General features: G+C 40.9%; 1 protein-coding gene across 1 annotated transcript; it reads right to left on the bottom strand.

Annotated features, from left to right (window-relative positions):
- Positions 1 to 5,477: 5,477 nt before the first annotated feature.
- Positions 5,478 to 26,190, bottom strand: LOC117511453 (transcription factor GATA-5-like). The gene is given in 9 exon segments (XM_034171478.1): positions 5,478 to 5,521; positions 6,691 to 6,982; positions 7,180 to 7,301; positions 17,022 to 17,106; positions 17,374 to 17,502; positions 21,668 to 21,837; positions 24,634 to 24,915; positions 24,918 to 25,309; positions 25,759 to 26,190. Coding segments are annotated over 8 exon segments (1,359 nt in total). The 5' UTR covers positions 25,153 to 25,309; positions 25,759 to 26,190.
- Between the last annotated feature and the right edge of the window lie 1,531 nt (positions 26,191 to 27,721).

The raw sequence follows: 27,721 nt of genomic DNA on the forward strand, positions 1-27,721 counted from the left end.
TTTTCTCCCACCATTTAAAGACATGCAGATTAGGTGAATTGGAACCTTTAGAATTGTCCAGGTCTCCCTTGCAAAAGAGGTCTCAGTCTCAATGGGACTAACCTGGTTAAATTAAAAGATTTTTTTTTTATGTGCAAGACATTTGACACAATTGCGTGGTGGTGAATTGATGACAATTCTTTTTAATTTTGTGTTTTTTCTGTTTTTCCTGGTGCTGTCTTAATTTGGAAATGTTGTGGGCCCTTTTTGGCCACAGTATCTTAGGGCCCGGTCCCACTGGCGTTTAGGAAGATTCGCGTATGAATTGCGCACAAAATTGGTTGGTATTAGCTAAACATCCGCAATATCCGTGAAACATGCTTGGATGAGTTGGCCGACACCCACACACGTCCGCAATTATCTGCAGAGGTACGTTTTTCTGTTGCCAGGATTTTTGAGCTGCACAAAATTTTGGCTGTGGATGCCATCCACCTTACATACTCATACATACTCAATACATACACAATACATAATCTATGCGCTGTATATCTGCCGTTAACCGCTGATATCTGCAACTGACGGGAATTTGCGGCTTGGCAGCGGACCGGGATAGTGTGTAAAACAGATATACTACGTGTCTATCACATCCACATCACAAACTAAAATAAGTTGTAGTGAATGCATACAGATTGGCCACGGATAAAGCGTTTGTATTACATCTGCTTTGCAGCTGATTTGCGGACAATCTGTGAATGCATAACAAACATGTCACTTAAACCCAAAGTACTATATGAGGCAGAAATCAACATACCAGCCAGTCAGTGCCAGTCCAGCTGTGTAGATCCACAAAGATGTAATAGCTGCTGCAATCCAACAACATACTGTAAATCCCCAGCTGCAGAGAAGTCAGCCATGAATCTTGGGTCTGCTTCAGGACTTTTATTTAAAACCAACAAAAGGAAGAGTTGCTGTTTAGCCACAACTCACGCTGAAGTCTCTGTTTTCTCTGATTAAAAAAAAAGAACACCGTCTCACACCCCAAGTGCTCCCCCAAACTCATTAACAGTTAACCCTTGCATGACAACATGAACATCAACTCTGTGATCAACTTGTCCAAGTCCAGCACTTGCTCCAGAGGCTGTATTGTTGGTGTGAATAGTGATGCCGAAAGGCCCGAGTGCGCTTCTTTTATGACCACAATGCAGATGCCGTGCATGCGCAACACGTGTGCGATGTATTCATAATACACCCGTAATACTGCTGTGATAATCGCAATGTGTCGGATCCGTTTCCTCACTACATGCGTTATATAACCCTGATTGTTCATCATATATTCCCTATACATTATTAATATATCCGTAATTCATACTGGGACATTTGTCATTTTTGGCCAATTTTGTTGCGGACGACAATGGACGCCCGTACTTTGTGTACTCAATTCATGCGCAATTAATCCTCTCCCCAGTGGGACAGGGCCCTTACAGTTTCAGAACTGCTGTAATGTGTGACAAGACCATCATCATACACCTTTTCCAATGTGCTTTTAGTAGCTGCTTTGCATCTCTTCTCCAAGCTCCCGTGGTTAGTTTCAATCAGCAACGTTACTTACTGCCAGATGAGGACACCTGTGTGTGCAGCTTCACTTCACAGCCTTCTCCCAGCAACAGATAAGATGGCAGCATCTTGACTAACAGTCATAAAGTGGGGCCATGTTGGTGTAGTGGAGCCTGGATGTCGCCGTGGTGGCAGTAAAGCAGCAGCTTTGTTGCTGACTCTTTATTTTCCTTGAACACGGTGCAGCCAACTTGGACCTAGCCACCATAAAGCAGTGTTGGAACACAACCTTTGGTCGACAGCATCGGCTTGAGCAAGAAACAGGAGCACACGCCCTTCTTGCACAAACAGCAAAATATGATTTCATAGATGACTGCATTCAACGTGCATGTGCAAACACACGCTTGCTAAATACACATGCAAATGCATATGAATCTGGACAGATTATTTGGAGTAAAAGTACACAATAGATACTGATTTACACCAGTTTATGGTCACACTGATGAAAACGCAGGGATGTGGCACAACAATCAAAGTATCAGCGTGGAGATCTGAATCACAAAGACAACACAAAGCCACATTAAATTTGGTGTAGTTTAGATCCATTTGCCCAACAAAATGGCATTTTTCTGCATGTAAATGCTCTGCATGTCTACAGCAAATTTCAGTCTCAGGCAGACTTTACAAATGTGCCTCATATTTACACATTTGCACCCTTTTAACATATGCACTGTGGACATTACCTAGAGGAGTTGTATGGTAGTGAACAAATGTCCAAATCAGTGGAACCAACCATTAAATGGACTTTAAACTGCCAACTCTCTGGTGCAAAGTCTTTGTAAAGGCCAACTGATCTCATGTGTGAATAGTGCAGGTCATTGTGCAGAATCAGCGGATGCCCTGTTTGCAGCACTTGAGAAGCTCAGTGTGTCTGGTTTTACGATTGTTCGGGATTATGACTCAAGCCGGGGTCACACAAAGATAAGAGTGTTGCTGCTGACAGTCTCTGTCGCAGCCCCATCACACGGTGGTCCATGGTCAGTGGTGGAGTTTGGGGAAAAAGTTGCAGTCACAAATATGACTCTATTGGGAAACGCTCTGACGCACGCATGCATGATGGTGCCAACACTGTTACATTATTGTGGTGTGTATGTGGCACAAATTTATAGACTGTCAACCTATTTCCTGTCACTCATGTGGGACCTGTCTGTGGTACTGGACTATGGTTCTTTTGTCGAAAATGAAGGAGTATGTGTTTGCTGCAAAATGTCCCTGAATAGCATTGTGGTAGCGTGTCCGCCATAGGAAGACACGCTATGCTACCAACACTGACATGTCACATCCTGATGCAGTTTGCCCACAATGCAGCCTATCATATATGTCTCATAGACACGTGCCAGAGTCTGGACCACCCAGCCCACGCTATACCCACAAAGTCCGGTTTGTTTAACTAGGGTGACCAGAGCTGGGCTGCAGTTCTGGCCTGACGTGCAGAGTGTTCTCACCAAGTGGGGAAACGATCAAATACAGATGAGTTCCATCTCGTCCAGAGTGAAGGCTCATTTGCTGCCCATACAGTTTTACACTGAGCTTCCCAATTGACAGATTTCCAAAAGTTGTGTGTCTATGGTGCAGAGACATGGCCACATGAATTTTGAGTCCAAATGACATAGGCCCACTGACCAATCATCACCGGCATGACTGTTTAATGTCATATAATTATTATAAATTGGATAATGCAGACTTTATTTCATTCAGCACCATTGGGTTAAAACAAGCCTGGTTTCTCACCTCATTGATGAATGTGAATCGTGCAATGTGCAAAGCTGCAAAACATTTCCTGTTCTTATCATGAGTGCCGCACTGCCGCATGGATCATTGATAAATCCCTTATTGCTTAAATCATTTGGGCAAGGCAGGCTTTATATAGTTTTACATGCAAAGGTGGGATGAATTAATTACCAGATATTTTGTCTCTGGAATGTATTATATACAGTTTGCATATCAGGCAGGTGTTAGTGTGGAGGATGCCATCCATTACCTGCTACACGGAGTCCACTCACACCTGCATAAGGGAAGTGTGAGGATTCTCTTTCTGGACTTATAAAGCACCTTCAACACCATCCAGCCCCTTATGCTTCAGCACAAACTGAAACAGGATGTGAGTGGACCCCCACCTGGTCACTTGGATCTCCAGCTACCTCACCGACAGGCAACAGTATGTCAGGCTGAGGGACTCATGTCTGACACTGTGATCAGCATCATCGGAGCACCCAGGGCATGGTGCTGGCCCCTCTTCTCTTCACCCTGTACAGCTCGGACTGCTACAACTCTGAGCTGTGCCACATCCAGAAGTTTGCAGATGACACAGCCATTGTTGGATGCATCAGGATTAACAGAGAGGAGAATTACAAGAGCCTAGTGAGGGACTTTGCTGCCTGGTGCCACACAAACCATCTACAGCTCAACACCTCGAATACAAAGGAGCTGGTCATTGACTTTGGGAAGTCCAGGCCAAGACTGCGAACAGTTCTGATTGAGGGAGCTGAGGTGGAGGCTGTGGATTCCTACAAGTACCTCAGGCTGTGGCTGGACAGCAAACTAGACTGGACAACCCATACCAACCACCTGTACAGGAAGGGACAGAGCAGGCTGAACTTCCTGAGGAGGCTGTAGTTTGTAACATCTGTAGAAACTCCTGTGGATGTTCTCACCAGTCCGTAGTAGCCAGCGTCCTCTTCTACACCGTGGTGTGCTGGGGGGACAGCACATCCAAGAAGGAAACACCCAGGCTGGACAAACTGATCAGGTGGGCTGGCTCTGTGGTTGGCATGAAGCTGGACTCTCTATGATTGGTGGCAGAGAAGAGAACACATGGACAAACTGCTGCACATTATGGACGATGCCAGTTACCCTCTGCACACCATCATCAGCACCAGAGGAGCCTCTTCAGCCCAGACTGCTCCTTCCCAAGTGCAGGACAAAGTGACTGAAAAACTCTTTTGTCCCTCGGGCCATCACACTGTACACTCCTCAGTTGGGGGAGGAGGAGTGACAGGAAGACAGAGAACAGGAATGAGAGGATCAGTAGTAGGCCAGTAAGAAAAAGTCAGTAGCAGGAGCAGTAGTTCTGGTATTTATATATGTTATTTAATTTTGGCAAAGTTGATTTTTATTTTTACTTTTGAATGCTTTGTGTGCTTCTTACCCTTGTGCTACTATACAATTCTGCTGGTAACCTCAATTTCCTGAGTTAGTCTTCCCAAGGGCATTATAAAAATCTAATCTCATCTCTGAATTGCACACATCCAGGTATTGTGTAACTTTTATCTTCTGCTAAAACGATCAGGAATTCCCTCAGGTTTAGTTACTATTGTGTGTGAAGCACAAGTGTCCTGTGTAAAAGCCTGCTTGGTAACCATCCTGCCGTTGGTCGTGACTTGGTTAAACTCCTCAAAGTCTTGGTCGCCATCTTGATCTTGAAACACTCTTATTGCAGTCATGACTTGGTCGAGGTTACGTGAGGTGTGACTGCCAACATTAGCTTATGCATGAGAACTGTTGGATAAATCAGGATGGACTTGAATTTCATTGTCATGCTGCTGACTTTGGCCCAGTTGTTGTTTAATCACAGTACACAGGAAAGGATAACTGTCCAAATATATCTTTGCTCGTGCCTAAGTGTTTTAGCATAAATGTTGACAGAAACACAACATCTTGTCCTAGTGGTTGCAAGATCCAAAACCATAAGTAACAGTATAAAATAATGATTACGTTTTCATAGTGTTCATGTATGAGAATGTTTGGATATGTTAAGACACTACTTAAGCTCCAGAAAAAAAAAGTCCTATATTTGACCTGGTGCAAGATTATCAGATTAACTCGATGTACTGCAGGTCCAAATCAGTCTCCCTTTATGCATAACTTTAGACAAAACTTTGGTCTTAACTTGTTACTGCCAGTGTGAAGGTTTCAGACTTTCCATTAGCTGTCACACCACAAAACATTAACATTCACAAAACTAGAATTACAAATAAACATCATTAAAAATCAACTCCATCAATGACACAAAAGTGAGGTCATATCTCAAGAGAATTGTAACCAGGGTACAAATAACATCGGCACCTCTGCCACTTTCAAAATTTAAATGCGAAATATAAAATCAGTCAGCTGTTAATCAGTTTATTAACCTGATTAAATTTCAAAGAGCGTAAGAAAACAAAAGGAAACACAGGCATAAACAAGTAAAGTTCTTTAGAACGTATCCACAATAAATTCCCTTATATTTTGACAAATACAGACAATAAAATTTAGATTATTATGTTAGAATAATTTCAGCCCTTTGGTTTTGCCTTCATTTTTTTTTTAAAGAGCACTTAGTCATTGCACTTTCATTCATGTCAATGTTAAACGTAAAATTGCTATGACCTTTTGATATGGCCTGTAAATCATAAGCACGGTCCTGATTTTAAAATAAATCACACACCAGACAGTTTGCTTCTAAAGCTCCTTGTATCCAAGGCATCCTGTAAAACAAATGACCAACTAAAAGTGTGTGTTGTAGCTTTGAGGCCATTGTACAGGGGAACATGAGCAGTGGGCTATAAAAGCCTGGCTTTAGTGTCCGCCATGACTTTTAACTGTCCTTATCTGAACATAAATAATGTGTCTATAAAAGTTAATCATCTACACAAGGTAATGAACGTGTCTACAGTATTTTCTCTCCATTTTCCTGTTTTCTTTCTGTAATGTACAAGACATAGAATTTGTCTCCGGTCTTAAAAAAACACACAACACAACACACACACACACACACACACACACACACAACACACCACACACACACACACACACACACACACACAACACACCACACACAAACAGACCGTCACCTACCAAAAAGGATACGTTCTTTACATTCACATGAGTGTCTTTGCATTGAGTGTCTTTGCTTGAGAATTTGAGTGTTTCTCTGAGTAGGTAGTTGTTGTGGGTTTAGGAACTCCAGGATCAGGGTGTTTAGTCGTGTTTCTCTTCTTCATCGACTGAAGCCATTGCAATGATGTGGGTGACTGATCCAGTTTTAAAACTTTGTTAAAATGTCATGATCCAGACTGGACACATTATTTAGTCTATAATGTCTTGTCCGCCTCACACCATCACACTGCCGCTTGTCTGCTTGTTGTTTGTCTAAAACCAAAGACATTTCCAAACTTTGGATAAAGTCCTGCAATAATCTGGATCGACAGTGCAGGATGGAGACGCATCTTCCACAGTGATGTGGTCTCTGCATGGGAGTCTTGCTGGTTGAGCAGCATTGGGGGCGCTGTTCATGCTTGGATAGGGCACACCAGGAGTTTTGTGGAGCTATGGACGTTTGGGTAAAGGGATAATCTTCATATTTAATGTCCACGTGTCCTGATCCTGTGCTTTCTAACTGAGAAGCCGTCTGCAGAGATCAAAGACATTTAAAATTTTAATTGAGAAAATCAATTTAAGACATCTGCATGAAGACTTGAACAATGCAGTGGTTTCTCTTAAATCACAAACTGTATACAAGCTGAGTATCAGCATGCATCATAAAAGATTTGTTTGTTGTAAACAGAGGATTTTTATTTATTTATTTATTTATTTATTTATTTTTACCGGAGCACCGGATGTGACTGTCTGTCCAGCATATGAAGGGGTCATGTTGGGTTCACTCTTAATGGTGGAGGCGTGTTCTGAGAGGGAGGGTGGGGAGCTGGTGTCAGAAGCAGTGATTCCTCCTAGAAAAAAACAATAAATTGGATAGTCATATATGAGTCAATTGATTGAAAATAATTGTTACAATAATCCTTTGAGAAATATACTGTGCTCATAATAAACAGCCATTTACAATTTACAGTTTCTTGTTTTATGACATCAGCATTAAAATTAGGGACTTGTTGATCTTATAATAATAATAATAATCATAATAATAATCTATATTATAATGGACAAGTGGTCTGTGTGTGCATGTGTGTGTGCATGTGCATGATTTCGATCACAGAGAAACTGGGGAGAGATGACATTGGCATTTGGTGTGCTTATGTCTTTTGGGTCAAGGATGAACACTGCAAAGTGGAAAGTTTATAGGACTATTTTTTTTTTGAGAAATTATCAATATTAGCTAATAACATTGAACAATGGATGTTGTGTTGCAATGCACCATGGGAGGTTGGGGTTTTGGGGGTGTTAATGCTGTTATTGTGGTTCAAGTTAGTTTAACAGTGTTGTTAGTGTTATGGATTTAGTGTGGTTTTGTTGTTCAATTGGTTTAGTCAGTTTAGTTGAGTCATGTTGCCGTTATCATCAGTGAAAAGTGTAATGCATTTTGATGTCTTCCGCCACCATCTCTGTTTGTGGGTGTGTAAAAACAAAAGTACCTGCTTGCGGCAGAATGCAGAAAAGACAAAAAGCTCCACGTGTGCGTGTGTTTAACTTCGATCACAGACAAACTGGGGAGAGTTCACATTTGCCATTGGTATGCTTATGTATTTTGGGTCAAAGATGAATGCTGCCAAAATAGAACATTGATAGGACTAATATTTTTGGAGAAACTATGGACATTAGCTAACAGCACTGAACAATGGATGTGATAATTACATTCTGGACTCACACAGCATTCCAGCAGGGGGTGGTAATCATCTATATATAAAAGCGTGGGTGCATGCATGATTTTATTTAGTAAGTTCAATGTAAACAATATAATTGTAAATACATTAAAGATACATGGATGTGCAAGAAAGTGAAAACACTTATTTCCATTATGGCCCATTTAAAAAATCAAATGACAAAATAGAAGAATATAAAATAAAATAAAATAATGATATATGGATAATAATAGTGATAATAATAATAACAGTGGTATATGATAACAAAAACTAAACAATTTATATAAAAAAAAATTAAGACAGTAATTAACATTACAAAAATTACATAATTAACAGAAAAATAAAAGGGTTGAGTTCCTCTTCTATAAACTGTTGAGGTCTAAGGTTCTGAAACATTCTGCACTGCATGCCATTCCAACGCAATATAAAAACTTTGCATAATTTATTACCACACTTGAAAAATGTCAGCTACCTATTTTATAAACACTACCCAATCTAGAGTTCATGGATCCCATGGGCAACACGCCAGTATAATAATAATAATAATAATAATATAATATAATAAATTCTCTCTGACCTCCAAGTGAAAATAAAGCTCCACCATAGTATGATCTAAATTGAGAATTCAACACATTTATAGCCAATTTGCTTTGAGACAGGTCAGAAGGATATAACAAAAAGATGTGAAAGTCACTTATTATCTATTGGACTTCAATTCAGTCAGGCACTAAGACTATGCATGAGGGACACTGGTGAAGAAAGCCACCAAGGCATTTTACAAAAACTTAATAAAATACAATCATCAGTGGCTGTGACTGCAGATACTATGCATACATACGATGTCTATTACACTCAACAAAAATATAAATGCAACACTTTTGGTTTTGCTCCCATTTGTATGAGATGAACTCAAAGATCTAAAACTTTTTCCATACACAATATCACCATTTCCCTCAAATAGTGTTCACAAAACCAGTCTAAATCTGTGATAGTCAGCACTTCTCCTTTGCTGAGATAATCCATCCCACCTCACAGGTGTGCATATCAAGAATGCCTGATTAGACACCATGATTAGTGCACAGGTGTGCCTTAGGACTGCCCACAATAAAAGGCCACTCTGAAAGGTGCAGTTTGGTTTATTGGGGGGGGATACCAGTCAGTATCTGGTGTAACCACCATTTGCCTCATGCAGTGCAACACATCTCCTTCGCATAGAGTTGATCAGGTTGTCAATTGTGGCCTGTGGAATGTTGGTCCACTCCTCTTCAATGTCTGTGCAAAGTTGCTGGATATTGGCAGGAACTGGTACATGCTGTCGTAAACGCTGGTCCAGAGCATCCCAAACATGCTCAATGGGTGACATGTCCGGTGAGTATGCCGGCCATGCAAGAACTGGGACATTTTCAGCTTCCAAGAATTGTGTACAGATCCTTGCAACATGGGGCCGTGCATTATCCTGCTGCAACATGAGGTGATGTTCTTGGATGTATGGCACAACAATGGGCCTCAGGATCTCGTCACGGTATCTCCTGTGCATTCAAAATGCCATCAATAAAATGCACCTGTGTTCTTCGTCATAACAGACGCCTGCCCATACCATAACCCCACCACCACCATGGGCCACTCGATCCACAACATTGACATCAGAAAACTGCTCACCCACACGACGCCACACACGCTGTCTGCCATCTGCCCTGGACAGTGTGAACCGGGATTCATCCTTGAAGAGAACACCACTCCAACGTGCCAAACGCCAGCGAATGTGAGCATTTGCCCACTCAAGTCGGTTACAACGACGAACTGGAGTCAGGTCGAGACCCCGATGAGGACGACGAGCATGCAGATGAGCTTCCCTGAGACAGTTTCTGACAGTTTGTGCAGAAATTCTTTGGTTATGCAAAAACCGATTGTTTCAGCAGCTGTCCGAGTGGCTGGTCTCAGATGATCTTGGAGGTGAACATGCTGGATGTGGAGATCCTGGGCTGGTGTGTTACACGTGGTCTGCGGTTGTGAGCTGGTTGGATGTACTGCCAAATTATCTGAAACGCCTTTGGAGATGGCTTATGGTAGAGAAATGAACATTCAATACACGAGCAACAGCTCTGGTTGACATTCCTGCTGTCAGCATGCCATTGCACGCTCCCTCAAATCTTGTGACATCTGTGGCATTGTGCTGTGTGATAAAACTGCACCTTTCAGAGTGGCCTTTTATTGTGGGCAGTCTAAGGCACACCTGTGCACTAATCATGGTGTCTAATCAGCATCTTGATATGGCACACCTGTGAGGTGGGATGGATTATCTCAGCAAAGGAGAAGTGCTCACTATCACAGATTTAGACTGGTTTGTGAACAATACTTGAGGGAAATGGTGATATTGTGTATGTGGAAAAAGGTTTTAGATCTTTGAGTTCATCTCATACAAAATGGGAGCAAAACCAAAAGTGTTGCGTTTATATTTTAGTGTAGATAGAAAACCGACACTTTTATTTATTTTTTTAACTATATGGATTTGAATGACGTGCGATTACACCAATCATGCTTGAACCCTTGTGCGCGTGCGTGAGTTTTTTCACGCGTGTCGGTGACGTCATTTCCCTGTGGGCAGGCCTTGAGTGAGATGTGGTTCAGCCCTCTCGGCTGAATTCCTTTATTTCACACGCTGCTCGAGACGGCGCGCGTTGCTTTATCAAATTTTTTCTGGACCTGTGAGGGAATATCCGAGTGGACACTAGTCGAGAATTTAGCTGGTTTTCGGTGAAAAGTTTAACAGCTGATGAGAGATTATAGGGTATTTCTGTCGCTGTAAGGACTTCCCACGGAGCGGGACGTCGCGCAGCGCTTCCAGGCGCCGTCGTCGGCCTGTTTCGAGCTGTTTCGGCCTGTTTCGACCTGAAAACATCCTAATTTAAGGCTTAATTCACCCAGGACGTCGTGAGAGGACAGAGAAGATTCAGAAGAGGCCGGCATGAGGACTTTATGCGGACATTCCACTGTTTAAGGACATTTTGTAATGAAAGACGTGCGTGCAAATTCGCCGAGTCGTCACGAATCTGTGTACGCCGCGACAGGAAAAACACCTCCGTGTTGAAAACCATTTGTAAATTTCATGCGGCTTTTGATGGCTTTCAACAAGTGAGTAACTGAGAAATTGTTTAACAGCTTGGGCATGTTCTAACTTGCCCGTTAAGGTTTCCAACGGAGATGTTTTTCCTGTCGCGGCCCCCCGCGGTCGGGTCCGGCCCGACATGAGACTCTGCCCGCACGTTCTTTCATAACAAAATGTCGGTTAACAATGGAATGTCCGAATAAACTCCTCATGCTGACTTCTTCTGAAAGTTCTCTGTTCTCTGACGACTTACTGGGTCAACAGAGCCTGAAATGTGGAAGTTTTCAACTTGAAACGGCGAGACGCTGCCGCCTTCAAGCGCAGATTGCCGTCAGGCGCCGTGGGCCATCCTTAAAGCGACACTACCAGACCAAAATTTCTCATCAGCCGTTAAAATTTTTACCGAAAACCAGCTGAATTTATCGAATGGTGTCCACTCAGTTGTACCTTACAGTTTTTGAAAAAATTTTTATCAAACAAAGCAGCAGTCTCTGAGCCATTCCTAAGCAATGAAAAAAACGACGAGAGGGTGGGCGACTCCTCACTCAAAGACTGCCCACAGGCGAATGACGTAACCGACAGGCGTGAAAAAACTCTTGCATGCCCACGAGGGTTCAAGCATGTCTGATGTAATCACACGTGATTCAAATCCATATGGTTTTTGAAAAAAATAATAAGGTCGGATACTTTTCTAACAGACCTCGTACAGTAGCTTTTATATATTGTTTTGCCAACCACAGCTTCATGATAGAGTAGAAGAGAAAAAGTCATTTTTAAATACGAAATATCAAGGTAAGATTCTCCAATATTCCCATTGACAAACCCTAGCTGAGCCTGCTGTAGATAAATTTGTGAGAATGTTTTACTTTCTTATTTAATGATTTCACAAATTTTTGTGTGTTCATTCATTCATTCAGACATTTTCTAAGCACTCTTATTCCAATTATGAGTCAAGGGGGATCTGGAGCCTATCCCAGCAGTCACTGGCTGAGAGGCGGGATACACCCTGCCGGTATCTCACAGGGGTTACGCATATAGACAAAATCATCCACATGCTTACTCACACCTATGGTCAATTTAAAGTTTCCAGTCCATCTAACCTGGGTGGACTAGAACTGGGAGGAAACTGGAACACCATTTACAGAACCCACACAAAAAGGCCTCAGACTGTACAACTCCTCACTTAAGGGTTGGAGGAGTAACAGGAAGACAGAGGACAGGAAGGAGAGGAACTGTAGTAACCAGTAAACCAGTATTGTTCAGTATGCCTGGTATTTATATTTGTGTATTTATATTTATATTGCAAACTCTTGTTTTTTATACCTTTTATTTTTGATACTCTGCATGCTTCTTACCCTGTGTGCTGCTAATACAAAGGATCAATAAAATTCTAGCTAATGTAATCTAATCGAATCTAAATCTAATCTAAACATTCTACACAGATAGGACTAGATTGAATTCATACCCAAGATATTCTCACTGTGAGGCAACGGTGCTAACCACTAAGTCATCATGTACTGGGATAATTGTAACATTAGCTTCATATTCAGACAGATTAAGATTCAGTTAGGTTTAAACATGTTATATATTTTATTTTTCCATTAGCTTCTATTTAGCTTTTTGTTCAGTTAGTTTTAGATTTGTTTATCTTTAAACTACCTTTATATTAAGTTGTTAGTTTCCAGTTTGCTTCATGATCAATTCATTTTGTTTTCAGTTAGTTTTATTTTATTTGATGGCTGATAAAGTGGAGCATGGTGGTTGCCACACTTATCTAGCACCAAGAAGGTTATGCATTTGGTTCCATTAAATCTTTATTATTTCTGGGGAGAGATTGCATGTTATCAGTGTGGCTTTTAGTTGGAAAGTCTGGTTTCCTCCCACCATCACATGTAAGTTAGGGAGTTCACTCTAAAATAACATCCACCCAGTGTGAAAGGACATATACTATGTGGAGAATGGTGATGTGCAAAGGTGTTTTCTTCATTTGAATATGGAATCCTAATGTGTGCCCTTTGATGTGATCTGATTTAATTGCACTAAATAACTACTACAAACACATGGCCAGCTGTGGCGCTGTTTCTTGCTGGAATGAGCCAAGTTACAACTCTGTGCACCTCGGCTGATTTCCTCAAGCAGTACCTGTCCACTTTAGGTGCTGGGTCCTTACATGCAGACACACCACTTAGCAAAAGTTTTACACAAGTCTTTTTTTTTTTTTTTTTTTTTTTTTTACAGAGCTTGACGGCCATTTTCAAAACTGGAATGAAATCCTTCCACCAACATGAAAATTTGGTGTCAAGTGGCATGAGCTGAACATGAGTCAGGCGAGTGGGAGTTCAAAACTCAAACAGGTTTAGCCAACACCCTATCAGACACCTCCCACCTAATTCACAAGGTGTGCCAAAGTACTACTTGGGAAAACAAACTCTTACCCCCACTTGTGAACAAGATCAAGTGGGGATAAGTGATTCTGCTTGGATGTTTGACCATCGGTCTGACTCTCCTCTCTATTGCTCTAGAACAGGCTTTCTCTGGAAGGCTGAGAAATGTGATTTCTGTATAAGTGGAACATGCTTTCTCATCCCTGTTTTTAAATATGAGAACCACCACACTAGTTTTCAAATTAAGAGGTACTGTCCAGAATTCCATGCAACATTGCACCACCATGACAGCAATAAACCATCCAGAGACTTCAGCATCTTAAGGTGAATCTTGTCCAATTCTGCACTCTAAGAAATAAACGTTGAATTTAATTGATAAAGTTAAGGTAACTTTTCCACATAACATTGTCAATTAAGTGCAAAACAATATTGTAGTTGAAATTAATTAAATCAAATGAAACATTGTTACTTAATAACCCGTAAGTTGGAGAGGAAATGGCGTCTCACTAATTTAGAAGATCTTCACTTAGCCTGGAAAAAGAGTCTGTTGCTCTATAAAAAAGCCCACCGTAAAGCTAGGACAGCTTTCTACTCATCACTAATTGAAGAAAATAAGAACAACCCCAGGTTTCTTTTCAGCACTGTAGCCAGGCTGACAAAGAGTCAGAGCTCTATTGAGCTGAATATTCCATTAACTTTAACTAGTAATGACTTCATGACTTTCTTTGCTAACAAAATTTTAACTATTAGAGAAAAAATTACTCATAACCATCCCAAAGACGTATCGTTATCTTTGGCTGCTTTCAGTGATGCCGGTATTTGGTTAGACTCTTTCTCTCCGATTGTTCTGTCTGAGTTATTTTCATTAGTTACTTCATCCAAACCATCAACATGTTTATTAGACCCCATTCCTACCAGGCTGCTCAAGGAAGCCCTACCATATTTAATGCTTCGATCTTAAATATGATCAATCTATCTTTGTTAGTTGGCTATGTACCACAGGCTTTTAAGGTGGCAGTAATTAAACCATTACTTAAAAGCATCACTTGACCCAGCTATCTTAGCTAATTATAGGCCAATCTCCAACCTTCCTTTTCTCTCAAAAATTCTTGAAAGGGTAGTTGTAAAACAGCTAACTGATCATCTGCAGAGGAATGGTCTATTTGAAGAGTTTCAGTCAGGTTTTAGAATTCATCATAGTACAGAAACAGCATTAGTGAAGGTTACAAATGATCTTCTTATGGCCTCGGACAGTGGACTCATCTCTGTGCTTGTTCTGTTAGACCTCAGTGCTGCTTTTGATACTGTTGACCATAAAATTTTATTACAGGGATTAGAGCATGCCATAGGTATTAAAGGCACTGCGCTGCGGTGGTTTGAATCATATTTGTCTAATAGATTACAATTTGTTGATGTAAATGGGGAATCTTCTTCACAGACTAAAGTTAATTATGGAGTTCCACAAGGTTCTGTGCTAGGACCAATTTTATTCACTTTATACATGCTTCTCTTAGGCAGTATTATTAGACGGTATTGCTTAAATTTTCATTGTTACGCAGATGATACCCAGCTTTATCTATCCATGAAGCCAGAGGACACACACCAATTAGCTAAACTGCAGGATTGTCTTACAGACATAAAGACATGGATGACCTCTAATTTCCTGCTTTTAAACTCAGATAAAACTGAAGTTATTGTACTTGGCCCCACAAATCTTAGAAACATGGTGTCTAACCAGATCCTTACTCTGGATGGCATTACCCTGACCTCTAGTAATACTGTGAGAAATCTTGGAGTCATTTTTGATCAGGATATGTCATTCAAGCGCATATTAAACAAATATGTAGGACTGCTTTTTTGCATTTACGCAATATCTCTAAAATCAGAAAGGTCTTGTCTCAGAGTGATGCTGAAAAACTAATTCATGCATTTATTTCCTCTAGGCTGGACTATTGTAATTCATTATTATCAGGTTGTCTTAAAAGTTCCCTAAAAAGCCTTCAGTTAATTCAAAATGCTGCAGCTAGAGTGCTGACGGGGACTAGAAGGAGAGAGCATATCTCACCCATATTGGCCTCTCTTCATTGGCTTCCTGTTAATTCTAGAATAGAATTTAAAATTCTTCTTCTTACTTATAAGGTTTTGAATAATCAGGTCCCATCTTATCTTAGGGACCTCGTAGTACCATATCACCCCAATAGAGCGCTTCGCTCTCAGACTGCAGCTTACTTGTAGTTCCTAGGGTTTGTAAGAGTAGAATGGGAGGCAGAGCCTTCAGCTTTCAGGCTCCTCTCCTGTGGAACCAGCTCCCAATTCAGATCAGGGAGACAGACACCCTCTCTACTTTTAAGATTAGGCTTAAAACTTCCTTTTTGCTAAAGCTTATAGTAGGGCTGGATCAGGTGACCCTGAACCATCCCTTAGTTATGCTGCTATAGACGTAGACTGCTGGGGGGTTCCCATGATGCACTGTTTTCTTTCTCTTTTGCTCTGTATGCACCACTCTGCTTTAATCATTAGTGATCGATCTCTGCTCCCCTCCACAGCATGTCTTTTTCCTGGTTCTCTCCCTCAGCCCCAACCAGTCCCAGCAGAAGACTGCCCCTCCCTGAGCCTGGTTCTGCTGGAGGTTTCTTCCTGTTAAAAGGGAGTTTTTCCTTCCCACTGTAGCCAAGTGCTTGCTCACAGGGGTCGTTTTGACCGTTGGGGTTTTACATAATTATTGTATGGCCTTGCCTTACAGTATAAAGCGCCTTGGGCAACTGTTTGTTGTGATTTGGTGCTATATAAAAAATTGATTGATTGATTGACTTAAATCCATAAAATTGACAAAACGGTCCAAATTCCAAGAGTTGTGAACCATAATTAAGCGTTAGGCCACGAGGCTTATGTCCAGCAGTGCCCACCAAGCAGTGTACCAGACCCTTCTTTCCGTGCTTGTATGCCGTGGGTCCACATGTAGATTGTATGTTGTTTGTATGGGCTGAGCCTGAACGAGCCCCATGGCTGTAGGCCCAGCCACCTGGTGCTCACCTGCTAGCTCTCCCTTCCCCTTTGGCCAGAACCTGTCTCGAGCAGGAGTCCTCAATTTATCTAATCCAGACGAGTTAACTTATGACAGGGTCATTTTTGATTCATACTTAGTCTGTCTCCTCAACTGGGACAAAAATGGGAAGACCTTCCAGGAGCTGATACTCCAGACAACACAGCTTCAAGGACGACTGGAGCTCACAACCCCCTCCACTACATTAAGGTGTTGATTCACAAAAGGGCTATTTTACAGTAACCTTTAATTTGGCAAATGGTACAGTGCAATCTGTTTTATCTTTTATGTAAACTCATCATCTTCTTTATCATCTTTACCTGTGGCTATTTTGATCTTAGGCATCTTGGGTTTGCGTTTCCTCGTCTGAATGCTCTCTTTCTTCATGGCTAGAGGTCTGGGCACCTGTAAAGAGTAAAAAGAAAAAAAAAACACCCATTAGCTGAGTGTACCTCCCGGTTCCTGATACAGCACAGGCAGCGGTGTCATGACAACCCACACAGCTTTCCCTCCCACGCTGCTGCTCTGATAACAATGACCACAGTGCCCTTGGAGGTGCCGGAGCTCAGGGCAAACACAGAGCTGTTCCCTGCTGCAGCCCCAAGCCGCTTTGCATACAAGGACGTGAGAACTTTATGCACATGGCCACGTGTTGTGGCTGCTGGAACCTACCCCGTGCAGCTTCATGTACAGGCCACAGGCATTACACACAGGTTCTCCCTCTGCATTCCGTCTCCACAGTGTGGTGGTGCTGGTGTGGCAGTTCGTGCAGCACAATCCGGCCCGGCGGGAAGTCATCTGCTGCTGACACAACAGGAGAAGCATCATTGAAGGATCAAAAATTACCCCAAGTTCCTCACTTTGTCAGTGTGATGTATGACACACGAGCTGAGGCTGTGCGTTAACTGGTCAAATTGATGCCGATGTCTCACTGGACCAAGAACCATCATTTCAGTCTTATCAGAGTCTAAAAGTAGAAAGTTTCTAGACACCCAACTTCTCACTGCTGCAAGGCAATCTTCTAAGGATTTTATGTGAACGAGATTACCAGCAGTATCGGCATGTATAACTGAGTATCATCTGCATAGCAGTGAAAGGTAATCCCAAAACGCCGCAATATGTTCCCAAGAGGTGCTATATAAAGGGATAAAAGCAGGGGGCCTAAGACAGACCCCCATGGAACCCCAAATTTCATGTCACTAAGGTTAGAGGTAGTGTTACTGTACAAAACAGTGAGAACGACTGGTCAAGTATGACGTCAGCCATGCAAGGGCACTCCCAGTAATGCCAAAATGATTTTCCAGCCTATCAAGTAGAATATGATGATCCACGGTATCAAACGCAGCACTGAGATTTAACAGCACCAGAACCGTAGTGGTGTCCAAATTCACTGTAAGCAGAAGATCATTCACCACTTTAGTGAGAGCTGTCTCTGTGGAATGATATTTTCTAAAAGCAGACTGCAGTGGCTCAAAGAGATTATTCTCAGTAAGATAGTCTACGAGCTGCCGTGACACCACTTTTTCCAGAATTTTAGAGAAAAATGATAGATTTGATATCTGCCGATAATTTGTCAATACACTAGGGTCAAGATTAGGTTTCTTAAGTAATGGTTTAATTACTGCAGATCTGAAACATTTAGGAACAGATCCAGAAGTTAAAGGAAGATTAATCATTTCTAGCACAGGTCGGCCCAAGAGTGGGCCACAGGTCCTTAAACATTTTTGTTGATATAGGATCAAATAAATAGGATGTGCTTTTTGTTGACATTACGAGTTTTGTCAGCATGCCTAGTGAGATACTATCTTTGAATATAGTTTAATTAACTGTGGCTTAACTGTTCCATGTCCACTATAATACAACGCATATGAGTATTCTGTCCGTTACACACTGCAATGTGTCTATTATACAAAACACAGAAGTCACGTTGCTCCGGAATGCATCGTCTATAAATGACCCGTCCAAGGGCAAGGCCACCGAAGGACAAATAAAACAGCTCACTCGCAGAAAGAGTTTGTTGGGTAAGTCACAGCTGCTGTGTAGAGGTGAGTTCCTGGGAAACATACAGCCGTGAAACCTTGAAACTCCAACAAGGACATAGTTACTCTAAATACACCCTGATCCCCCAAAAATATTTTCCTCTGTTTTGACCTGAATTATAGCACATCTTGCTATATATACAACCCCAATTCCAATGAAGTTTGGACATTGTGTAAATGTTAATAAAAACAGAATACAATGATTAAAATCCTATTCAACCTATATTTAATTGAATACACCACAAAGACAAGATATTTAATGCTTAAACTGATCTATATTGTCATTTTTTATTATTAATGTTATTCATACATTCTCCATCTACAGTATACAGTGACTATTTTTACAATAAGCTGTTGTGTTATTTGTTGAGCCTATCTGCTTACAATATAGTTTATGTAGTAGTGGTTAATGTGTGTGATGGTTGAATATTTATGGTGGCTGAAAGAGGCCACAACACCTGCAAATTAAGAAACACAAGGGAAATACAGGAAACATTTGACAATTGAAAACAAAAAGTCACAATGCCAATTCACTACTGTAGTTGCATCAAAAAATGTCTTGCAAATTAAAAAAAGACCTGCAAAGACAGACAAAACATAACCTCATAATACATACAAGAATTGAATTTCATGGCTGCTGCAAATTAACACAGCTGCAAAAACACAGACATGTTGCAAAGCTTCACAGCAGAGTGAAAGTACCACGGCACAAAAAGACATTACTTCCCAGATGACTCTCACTGAGGTCTACTGTTGAATGCATTGCAAATAAATATCAAAATAAAATTTGCTCAATAACTAATGAAGACATTATCTGAAACCATTATGATTAGTCTGGCATCATCCATTTGGGCAAAGCCATAATAAAAAGCTTGAATCCAACTGAAGTTTTAATTGCTGGGCTAGGGATGTTAAAAGCAATACATTAAAGAAAACCTCAGTTTGTGTGTGTCGTGTAGGTACAATATTTAAAATTTTGGAGAACATCCAGATTAATTTTCACATGCATAGAAATAGGCTGTTTATTTTGCTCACACGCGCATGCGCAAATTGATTTTTTTTTCGCGGTCAACTTCCGGAGGTCTAGAATTAACCATTTCTTGCGGCGATCTTCAACCGACAGACGTATTTGAAACACACACTTTGATTCAGAAAATTTGAAGCGGGACTATATTTGTGATCGATTTTTTTTTATTACCATTTCTTGCGGCGATCTTCAATATGGAGGAGGAATCACTTGTTTCTGAGCCTCAAAATGAATGTCAGGAAAACGCACACCCCAAAGAAAGTGAAACCAGCGATTTTCAACATTCAGGAAAAAAATGTCCCAACTGATAGTCTTCCTACAGACTGGGAAGTACTCCAGTGATACAGACAAAAAGGACCATCGCAACATCAGGAACCAGTCCAAGAAGCATGTTTGGGATGAGGGACAGTAAGTACATATCTTTTTGTTTACTTCTTGTGGAATGGTACAATACACGAACTGTAATCCACCCGTATGATAGTATTTACCACCGACAATTGAACAACCAAGCTGTTATTAATTTGCCAATAAAATCCCATACTATGCTGCCCTGGTAAGTTCAGACTGGTATATATAGTCTAAGCTGGTAAATTCAGACTTGCAGGCTGGAAATTTCAGAATAGCTAGGTAACTAGTAACCAGAATTATAATGGTTAAATCAATAAGCATCAATATAAAGTGACAGGGTTTACTTGTGGTTCCAATTAAAAAAAAATTTAATATATTTGCTTGGCAAATTTGGACCAGGGTCAGTAACACACAAGTCTCAATATACCAAGATGGTAAAATCAGACTGGTGGTAAATTCAGATTGTGGCTGCTACAGTCTCATTTTACCTGGTAAATTCAGACTGGTGGTAATCTCAGACCGTGACAACGGGATGGAAGCCTCCCCTGATGGCTCCCTTGACGACTCTCCTGATGACGTGAATGACTCATTAGAGCTATTGTTTAGTCACTAGCCTATAGCAGTCGGCCTCTCGGTAGGAGGGGTCTGGTTAGGTTAAAAAACTCCAGCTTTTGTTGGCTTCTGGTTTATTCTTCTCTACAAGAGTCAAGACAGAAGTCAGACTACCAGAGCAAGAATTTTAGCTGAGGAAGCTTCTGTGATTTGAAGCGAAACGTCCTCACATCAAGCAACCCAGTCCAGGCGAAGATTCAAGCTTCTCTACTATGGAAACCACCTGGACAACTGAGAGCCTACACAGAAACATTAATCTATGGGTTTTTGACGGGGGTCCTTTTTGTGATGGGGGCACAAAGTCATTTTGTGACAGGGGGTCTGGGGGGTTATGGTTAAGGTTAGGGGAGGGCAGACACTTACACTATGGTAATGGAATATAGGAAAACAAACAAAAAATGTGTCACAAAAATCTGACGCTTTTCGTGACAGTGGCACGAAAAAAAAAACGTGAAACTGGGCTGAGCGACAGTTAATCACCATCATGTCGAGTTGTGGATCTTGGAATTATTGAAGCTTACGAAACCATGTGAAGTGACAAACAGCACTGGACAGCAACTCAGTGTTTGGAAAATATTGTGAGGAAGGTACCCCCCCCCCCCCCACACACACACACACAATTCACCGAATCAACATATAATTTTTTACAGACATTTGTCTAAAGACAGTCTGAACTGGAATATGCTGTGGTGCTGCTAGAAAAGGGAACACAAACATTTTAAAAGACTACATTGCACAATAACATTTAAAACACTGGTTGTAGTGTGTAGTTTTACATGTGCCCTGCTACTTAAAATTTTGACATTTAATAAGATGTAGGAAAAATAATAATTAAAAAAAAGTCACATTGACTCAACATGTGTGATCTTTGTTTCAGTGTGAGATAGGCCATTGCCATTTGGGTACAAAAGACATTTTCTTTTCTTTTTTTTTGTCTTACCAGGCGTTTCTGTGGTTTAATGAGTGGTCTGTTTATGCCGTTCATCTTGTGGTACAGGCCGCAGGCGTTGCAAAGGTAGTGCCCTGTTCCGTCTCGACGCCACAGCGGCGTGGAGACGGAGCCACAGTTGACACACTCCCTGCCCTCAGTCGGCAAGTCATCCATCAGTTCTGAGCAGAGAAGACAAACTTTTTAAAGCATAATCCACGACAACTTTTGACTTACACAAGATTCAGCTCATACATTCAATGTGATTTATTATAATATCACTATATTGAAGTTTGAACTGTATTGATGTTTTAATCAACTTTTCAGGTGGTGAAATTCATCATATTTTCCAGTGACATCCCTCTGAAACCATTCTGTCACATATTTATGCCGCTTTAGTGCTCTGTGGCATTTTGATGACATCATCACTGTATTCCGGTCCTTTTATGTAAGTGTGTTCATTAATTCTCGTCATCTAGTTTAGTTTGTGGTAAGTTGTTTGCTTCTTTGAAATGTTTTTTGCAAAGGAACACATATACTAGTATACTAATGCTTCTTTTAAAAGTTTCCTGGACAAACTTTTAAAAGTGTAAACATATGGCCATTGTGTGATAAATAAGCAGGGGAGGAATTTGAAACCTCCTGATGAAGAGAGATCAAACCCCTGAATGAATCAGACAGACTGATGGAGGGATGTGTTTGGGAGGGGCCGTCTGTTATCTGCCTCAAAGATCCCACCATCCATCACAGCCTGACACCGACAGACTCCTGGCATTAATTGCCAAAATTCCTCATCTTTCAATTCAGACAGGGCCAAAAATAAATAAATAAATAAATAAATAAATATGCCCTCCCCCCAATTAGACAGTATATAATAAACAAATAATAACAACAATAACAATAATAATCAGAAAAAAAATTATACAATTGTTTGAGGAAAAATAAAATATTACAGGTTTCTATATACCTTCAAAAACACTTAAAACTCAGAGTAATGCTATTTTCTTCAAAGAAATGTCAGCAAATGTTGTAATTGCTGTTACATTTGTGAAAAATGACTCTCTGTGCTCCCTGGACTGATTTTCTTATCAGTCTCCAAAGTGACAGACAACAGAACGACGTAAAAGCAACTTTTATGTTTGCTCCTGATTGTGCACAAACATCCTGCAGACATACCTGAAAATGAAGTCACTGTTTTTTTTTATGTTTGTTTGTTTGTTTTCACTCAGTTTATGTCAGTCTGCTGTTTGTTTCATGTCATCATCCCATCTTAAATGTGATGTCATCATTGTCTCGTGATTTAATATCATAAACCACTGACATGCTTTCTGTTATTTTTGTGACCTAACAGATTTTCAAAATAATGTTGTTTTTTTTTTGTAAACTGTAATTATACACTATTTATGTTTTGGAATGTTTTTGTTGTCTGTCTTGATGACAACAGTTTTTAGAAATATTTTTTTTTTTTAACTACTAATGAAAGTTACTTAATTATGTAACAATTAGGAGTAAACTGATTACTGATTAACACACCTCTTCCACCTCTATACCACTATTACAAAAACATTGCACAGCTTTAAAAATGTAAAATAAAATATTCACAAAGTGTTTATTATATCCCTCTTACAATCTGTGTGTATACACAGCTGGAATATCAAAGAAAATTGAATGAGAAAAACAGAAACTGAAGTGTGGCCTCACCACTTTGAAGCTCATCAGAAGAACTGTTCATAAATTACCTAATTTAATACGACATATTTGACATTTATATGTTATTATTAACAATCAACTAACAAATAATAAACATTTTTCAGACATTGATGTGTATTTATACTACTGTTTGGAAACAACGCCATAAAACTATACTTCTCTTCAGCAGAAAAAAAACATTAAATGCATTATTATTATTATTATTATTATTATTATTATTTTGTTTATGCCATCAGACTGTTTTATAAATACACTCATCTTCAAGGCCTACCCAAGATGAGGCGGGGGGGGGGGGGGGCAGTAATTGTTATTACAAAATAAATAATAATTACATTTATTTTCATAAACTTCCCTTAAAATTCATATTAAACACTGGAATGGCTCTAACTGTTTTAAGTGGAATATTTATTAGCAATTTAAAAGAAAAAAAAAAAGAAAAAAACGAGCTTTTCCATAATTAATTTGTTAGTGTGTCAAAACTGTGTTTTTAGGTCAAATCCACAAACTGTCTTGGAGCAGCCGCCGTGTCTCTGTGTTTTGGTGTGTTGATGGACTTCACACGGCTGTGTTGCTCAGTGACTTAATAAAGGCTTCTGTCTGTCTGATCACGTGACCTCAGCTCTGATTGTCGCCGCAGTGTCTCGTGTCTCAGTGCGGACTGAAGTCAAAGCCCCGCGCCGCGGATGGACCATTAAATTTACATTTTAATTGAATGCTTTTTGTTTGTTACTTATTGTGAAGAATGTGTATTGTAGAAATCAAATTGTTTGACACTTTTGATTAAATCTCCGGAGCTGTTAAGCCGTAAGACTATTTTTAAGGCCGTTATACGAAGTCAGAACCTTTAAGAGTGGCATATTTATTTTTTAAAATCGTGGAGCATTTTTACTGACATTGTGAGAGTGACGAAATCAAATCAAATCATAATTAACAAATATATTATTCAGTTCTACAAAAGAATTGCCAAAACGTGATTGATACGTATGAGTCATTTAACACGGTTAAAATAAACTAATGTTAATATATTCGACATTTTACTTTTATTGTGAGAGTGACAAAATGAAATAAAGTCATAATCATAAAACATATTTAATTTCTACAAAATAATTGTCAAGCATTGATTGAAGTGTTTTGAATCATTTAACGCTGTTAAAATAAACCACTCTTAATGTATTATTTATTTATTTGTTTTGTAGGTGGGGACAGTTGATTTGCATATATTGTCTAACTTGATTATATTTGTGGCTGAGTTTTGGATCTATACATACCCAGACTGGACCTGCGTCCAGGCAGACCTCCTTGTCGTCCCTGCAGCGTGATCACTCCGCTCTCGAACGGTCCCGGCGTCCACGAGGACGTGGCCATGTCCGGGCTCATGTACGCGTACGGGCTGGAATAGGATCCCCCGACCGAGCGCACCAGAGCGCCTCCATACTGATCCGCACGAGATCCGTTTCCGAGGACCAGCGGGCTCTGATAGGTCGCGTCCCGACCGGTGTTGGTGCTGACCGGCGGGCTGTGCGAGTAGGAGAAGCCGGGCGGGGATGAGGACTGCCGGGCGTGAAGGAGGAGCCGTCGGCGCCGTTCTGAGGCCAGCCGTGGTGCGCGCTGAGGCCGTGGGACTGATGGGGAGAGTCGCAGGTCTGCAGGTAGGGCAGCGTGGGCAGCATGGCTGGGACCCTGCTGGTGGGGACGTAAACTGGAGAGCTGGCGGACGGGTGGATGTAATTCCCCGTGTCGTGCGCGTAGGGTGACTGATTGGAGGACAGAGCCAGGCTTTGGTACATTTTAAAAAACGGATTCACGTCCCGTTTATATGAAAATATTGACCAAAATATTTATGAGGCTGTCAGTGCTGCGGTATCGTCCACGCGTAACAGGGACGTCCACGAAGAAAACCTGTCTTTTGGGGCAGATTGCGCAAAAAATGTGGAGGCTCCTGTCCTGTGAAAGAAATAAAACACAAAATAATGACACAGTGTAGATATGAGACCATATTGAATGTCAAACTGTCGCGAACATATTCGCGTTTTTACGCGCATGCAGGTCTCACTGCGTGCGTAAAATCCACAAATCAAATGACTTCAGTGAGCACAGAAAACAGTTCATTAATCGATCATCACTCATATTTTACGCGTCATTGTGATCAAAGTGGATTAAAACGACATTTATGATTGGCGGCGCGTTTATCAGCGACCCCCAGATATCCGGCGGAACCGCACCGCCTCTAAAAACCAGAACGGAACCTCAATCAAAGCGCAGATAGCGAGCTCCGGTCCATATCTGCTGTGCACATATTTTCTACCAATAATCAGTCGAATCACATAAAACGGCGATAATAGTCGCAAAGGAGGAACAGTTTCTTTCCAAAGGCTCTCAGAGAGTTATCTCACCAGATAAGGACGGTCGGGTGATAAAGCGCTCCGGTCCTCCGTACAGGAGCGCAGTGCGCAAACTTCTTCAGTGCGCACAGAAAGTAAGACGAGAGAGGCGGGTGGGGAGAATCTCCAAAATGTGCGTAAAAGTTTACCGTGTTTACGTGCGTGTGTGTTTTCTTTTTTTCCTTCTGCCGCTCTATCTGGAGACAGTTTCTGCCGCTGATAATCGCTGATATGCGCCGATCCGAGGCTCTACTGCAAAATTTGTACAGGACGCAGACACGTGACGCAGCCCAGCGCCGAGGTAGGCCAAGGTGGAGGGAGTGGGAGGGAGAAGAGGGCCCGTGGGTGCAGGAGAGGGTGGAGGAGGCCCACGCACAGGGGCGAGCGTGTTTTAATAGCACCTGTAAACGCACCTATATAAAATAATATTTAGAAAAGATTTTTTTTTTCTACAGGACTAAACATTCTCACAGGATTCCTCAACACGTAGGTACTTACACGTTCGTTATTTAGAATTTTTTAGCACATACACACACACACACACACACACACACACACGTATGTACATACGTGTGTGTGTGTGTGTGTGTGTGTGTGTGTGTATATATATATATATATATATATATACATATATATATATTATATTATATATATACATCTCTTCTAACACCGTGGTGTGCTGGGGGACAGCACATCCAAGAAGGAAACACCCAGGCTGGACAAACTGATCAGGTGGGCTGGCTCTGTGGTTGGCATGAAGCTGGACTCTCTAGTGATGGTGGCAGAGAAGAGAACACTGGACAAACTGCTGCACATTATGGACGATGCCAGTTACCCTCTGCACACATCATCAGCAACCAGAGGAGCCTCTTCAGCCACAGACTGCTCCTTCCCAAGTGCAGGACAAAGTGACTGAAAAACTCTTTTGTCCCTCGGGCCATCACACTGTACAACTCCTCAGTTGGGGAGGAGGAGTGACAGGAAGACAGAGAACAGGAATGAGAGAGCAAGTAGTAGCCAGTAAGTCAGTAGCGAGCAGTATTTCTGGTATTTATATATGTATTTACATTTTGCAAATTGATTTTTATTTTACTTTTGATGCTTTGTGTGCTTCTTACCCTTTGTGCTACTATACAATTCTGCTGGAACCTCAATTTCCCTGAGTTAGTCTTCCCAAGGGATTAATAAAAATCTAATCTCATCTCTGAATGCACACATCCATGTATTGTGTACCTTTTATCTTCTGTAAAACGATCAGGAATTCCCTCAGGTTATATTACTATTGTGTGAACACAAGTGTCTGTGTAAAAGCCTGCTTGGTACCATCCTGCCTTGGTCTTGACTTGGTTAAACTCCTCAAAGTCTTGGTCCCATCTTGATCTTGAAACACTCTGATTTCAGTCATGACTTGGTCGAGGTTTACGTAGGTTTGACTGCAACATTAGCTTATGCATGAGAACTGTTGGATAAATCAGGATGGACTTGAATTTCATTGTCATGCTGCTGACTTGGCCCAGTTGTTGTTTAATCACAGTACACAGGAAAGGATAACTCCAAATATTCTTTGCTCGTGCCTAAGTGTTTTAGCATAAATGTTGACAGAAACACAACATCTGTCCTAGTGGTTGCAAGATCCAAACCATAAGTAACAGTATAAAATAATGATTACGTTTTCATAGTGTTCATGTATGAGAATTTGGATAGTTAAGACACTACTTAAGCTCCAGAAAAAAAAAGTCCTATATTTGACCTGGTGCAAGATTATCAGATTAACTCGATGTACTGCAGGTCCAATCAGTCTCCCTTTATGCATAACTTTAGACAAAACTTTGGTCTTAACTTGTTACTGCCAGTGTGAAGGTTTCAGACTTTCCATTAGCTGTCACACCACAAAACATTAACATTCACAAAACTAGAATTACAAATAAACATCATTAAAAATCAAACTCCATCAATGAACACAAAAAGTGAGGTC

The sequence above is a fragment of the Thalassophryne amazonica genome, chromosome 6 (genome assembly GCF_902500255.1).
Source record: "Thalassophryne amazonica chromosome 6, fThaAma1.1, whole genome shotgun sequence".
Taxonomy (NCBI): domain Eukaryota; kingdom Metazoa; phylum Chordata; class Actinopteri; order Batrachoidiformes; family Batrachoididae; genus Thalassophryne; species Thalassophryne amazonica.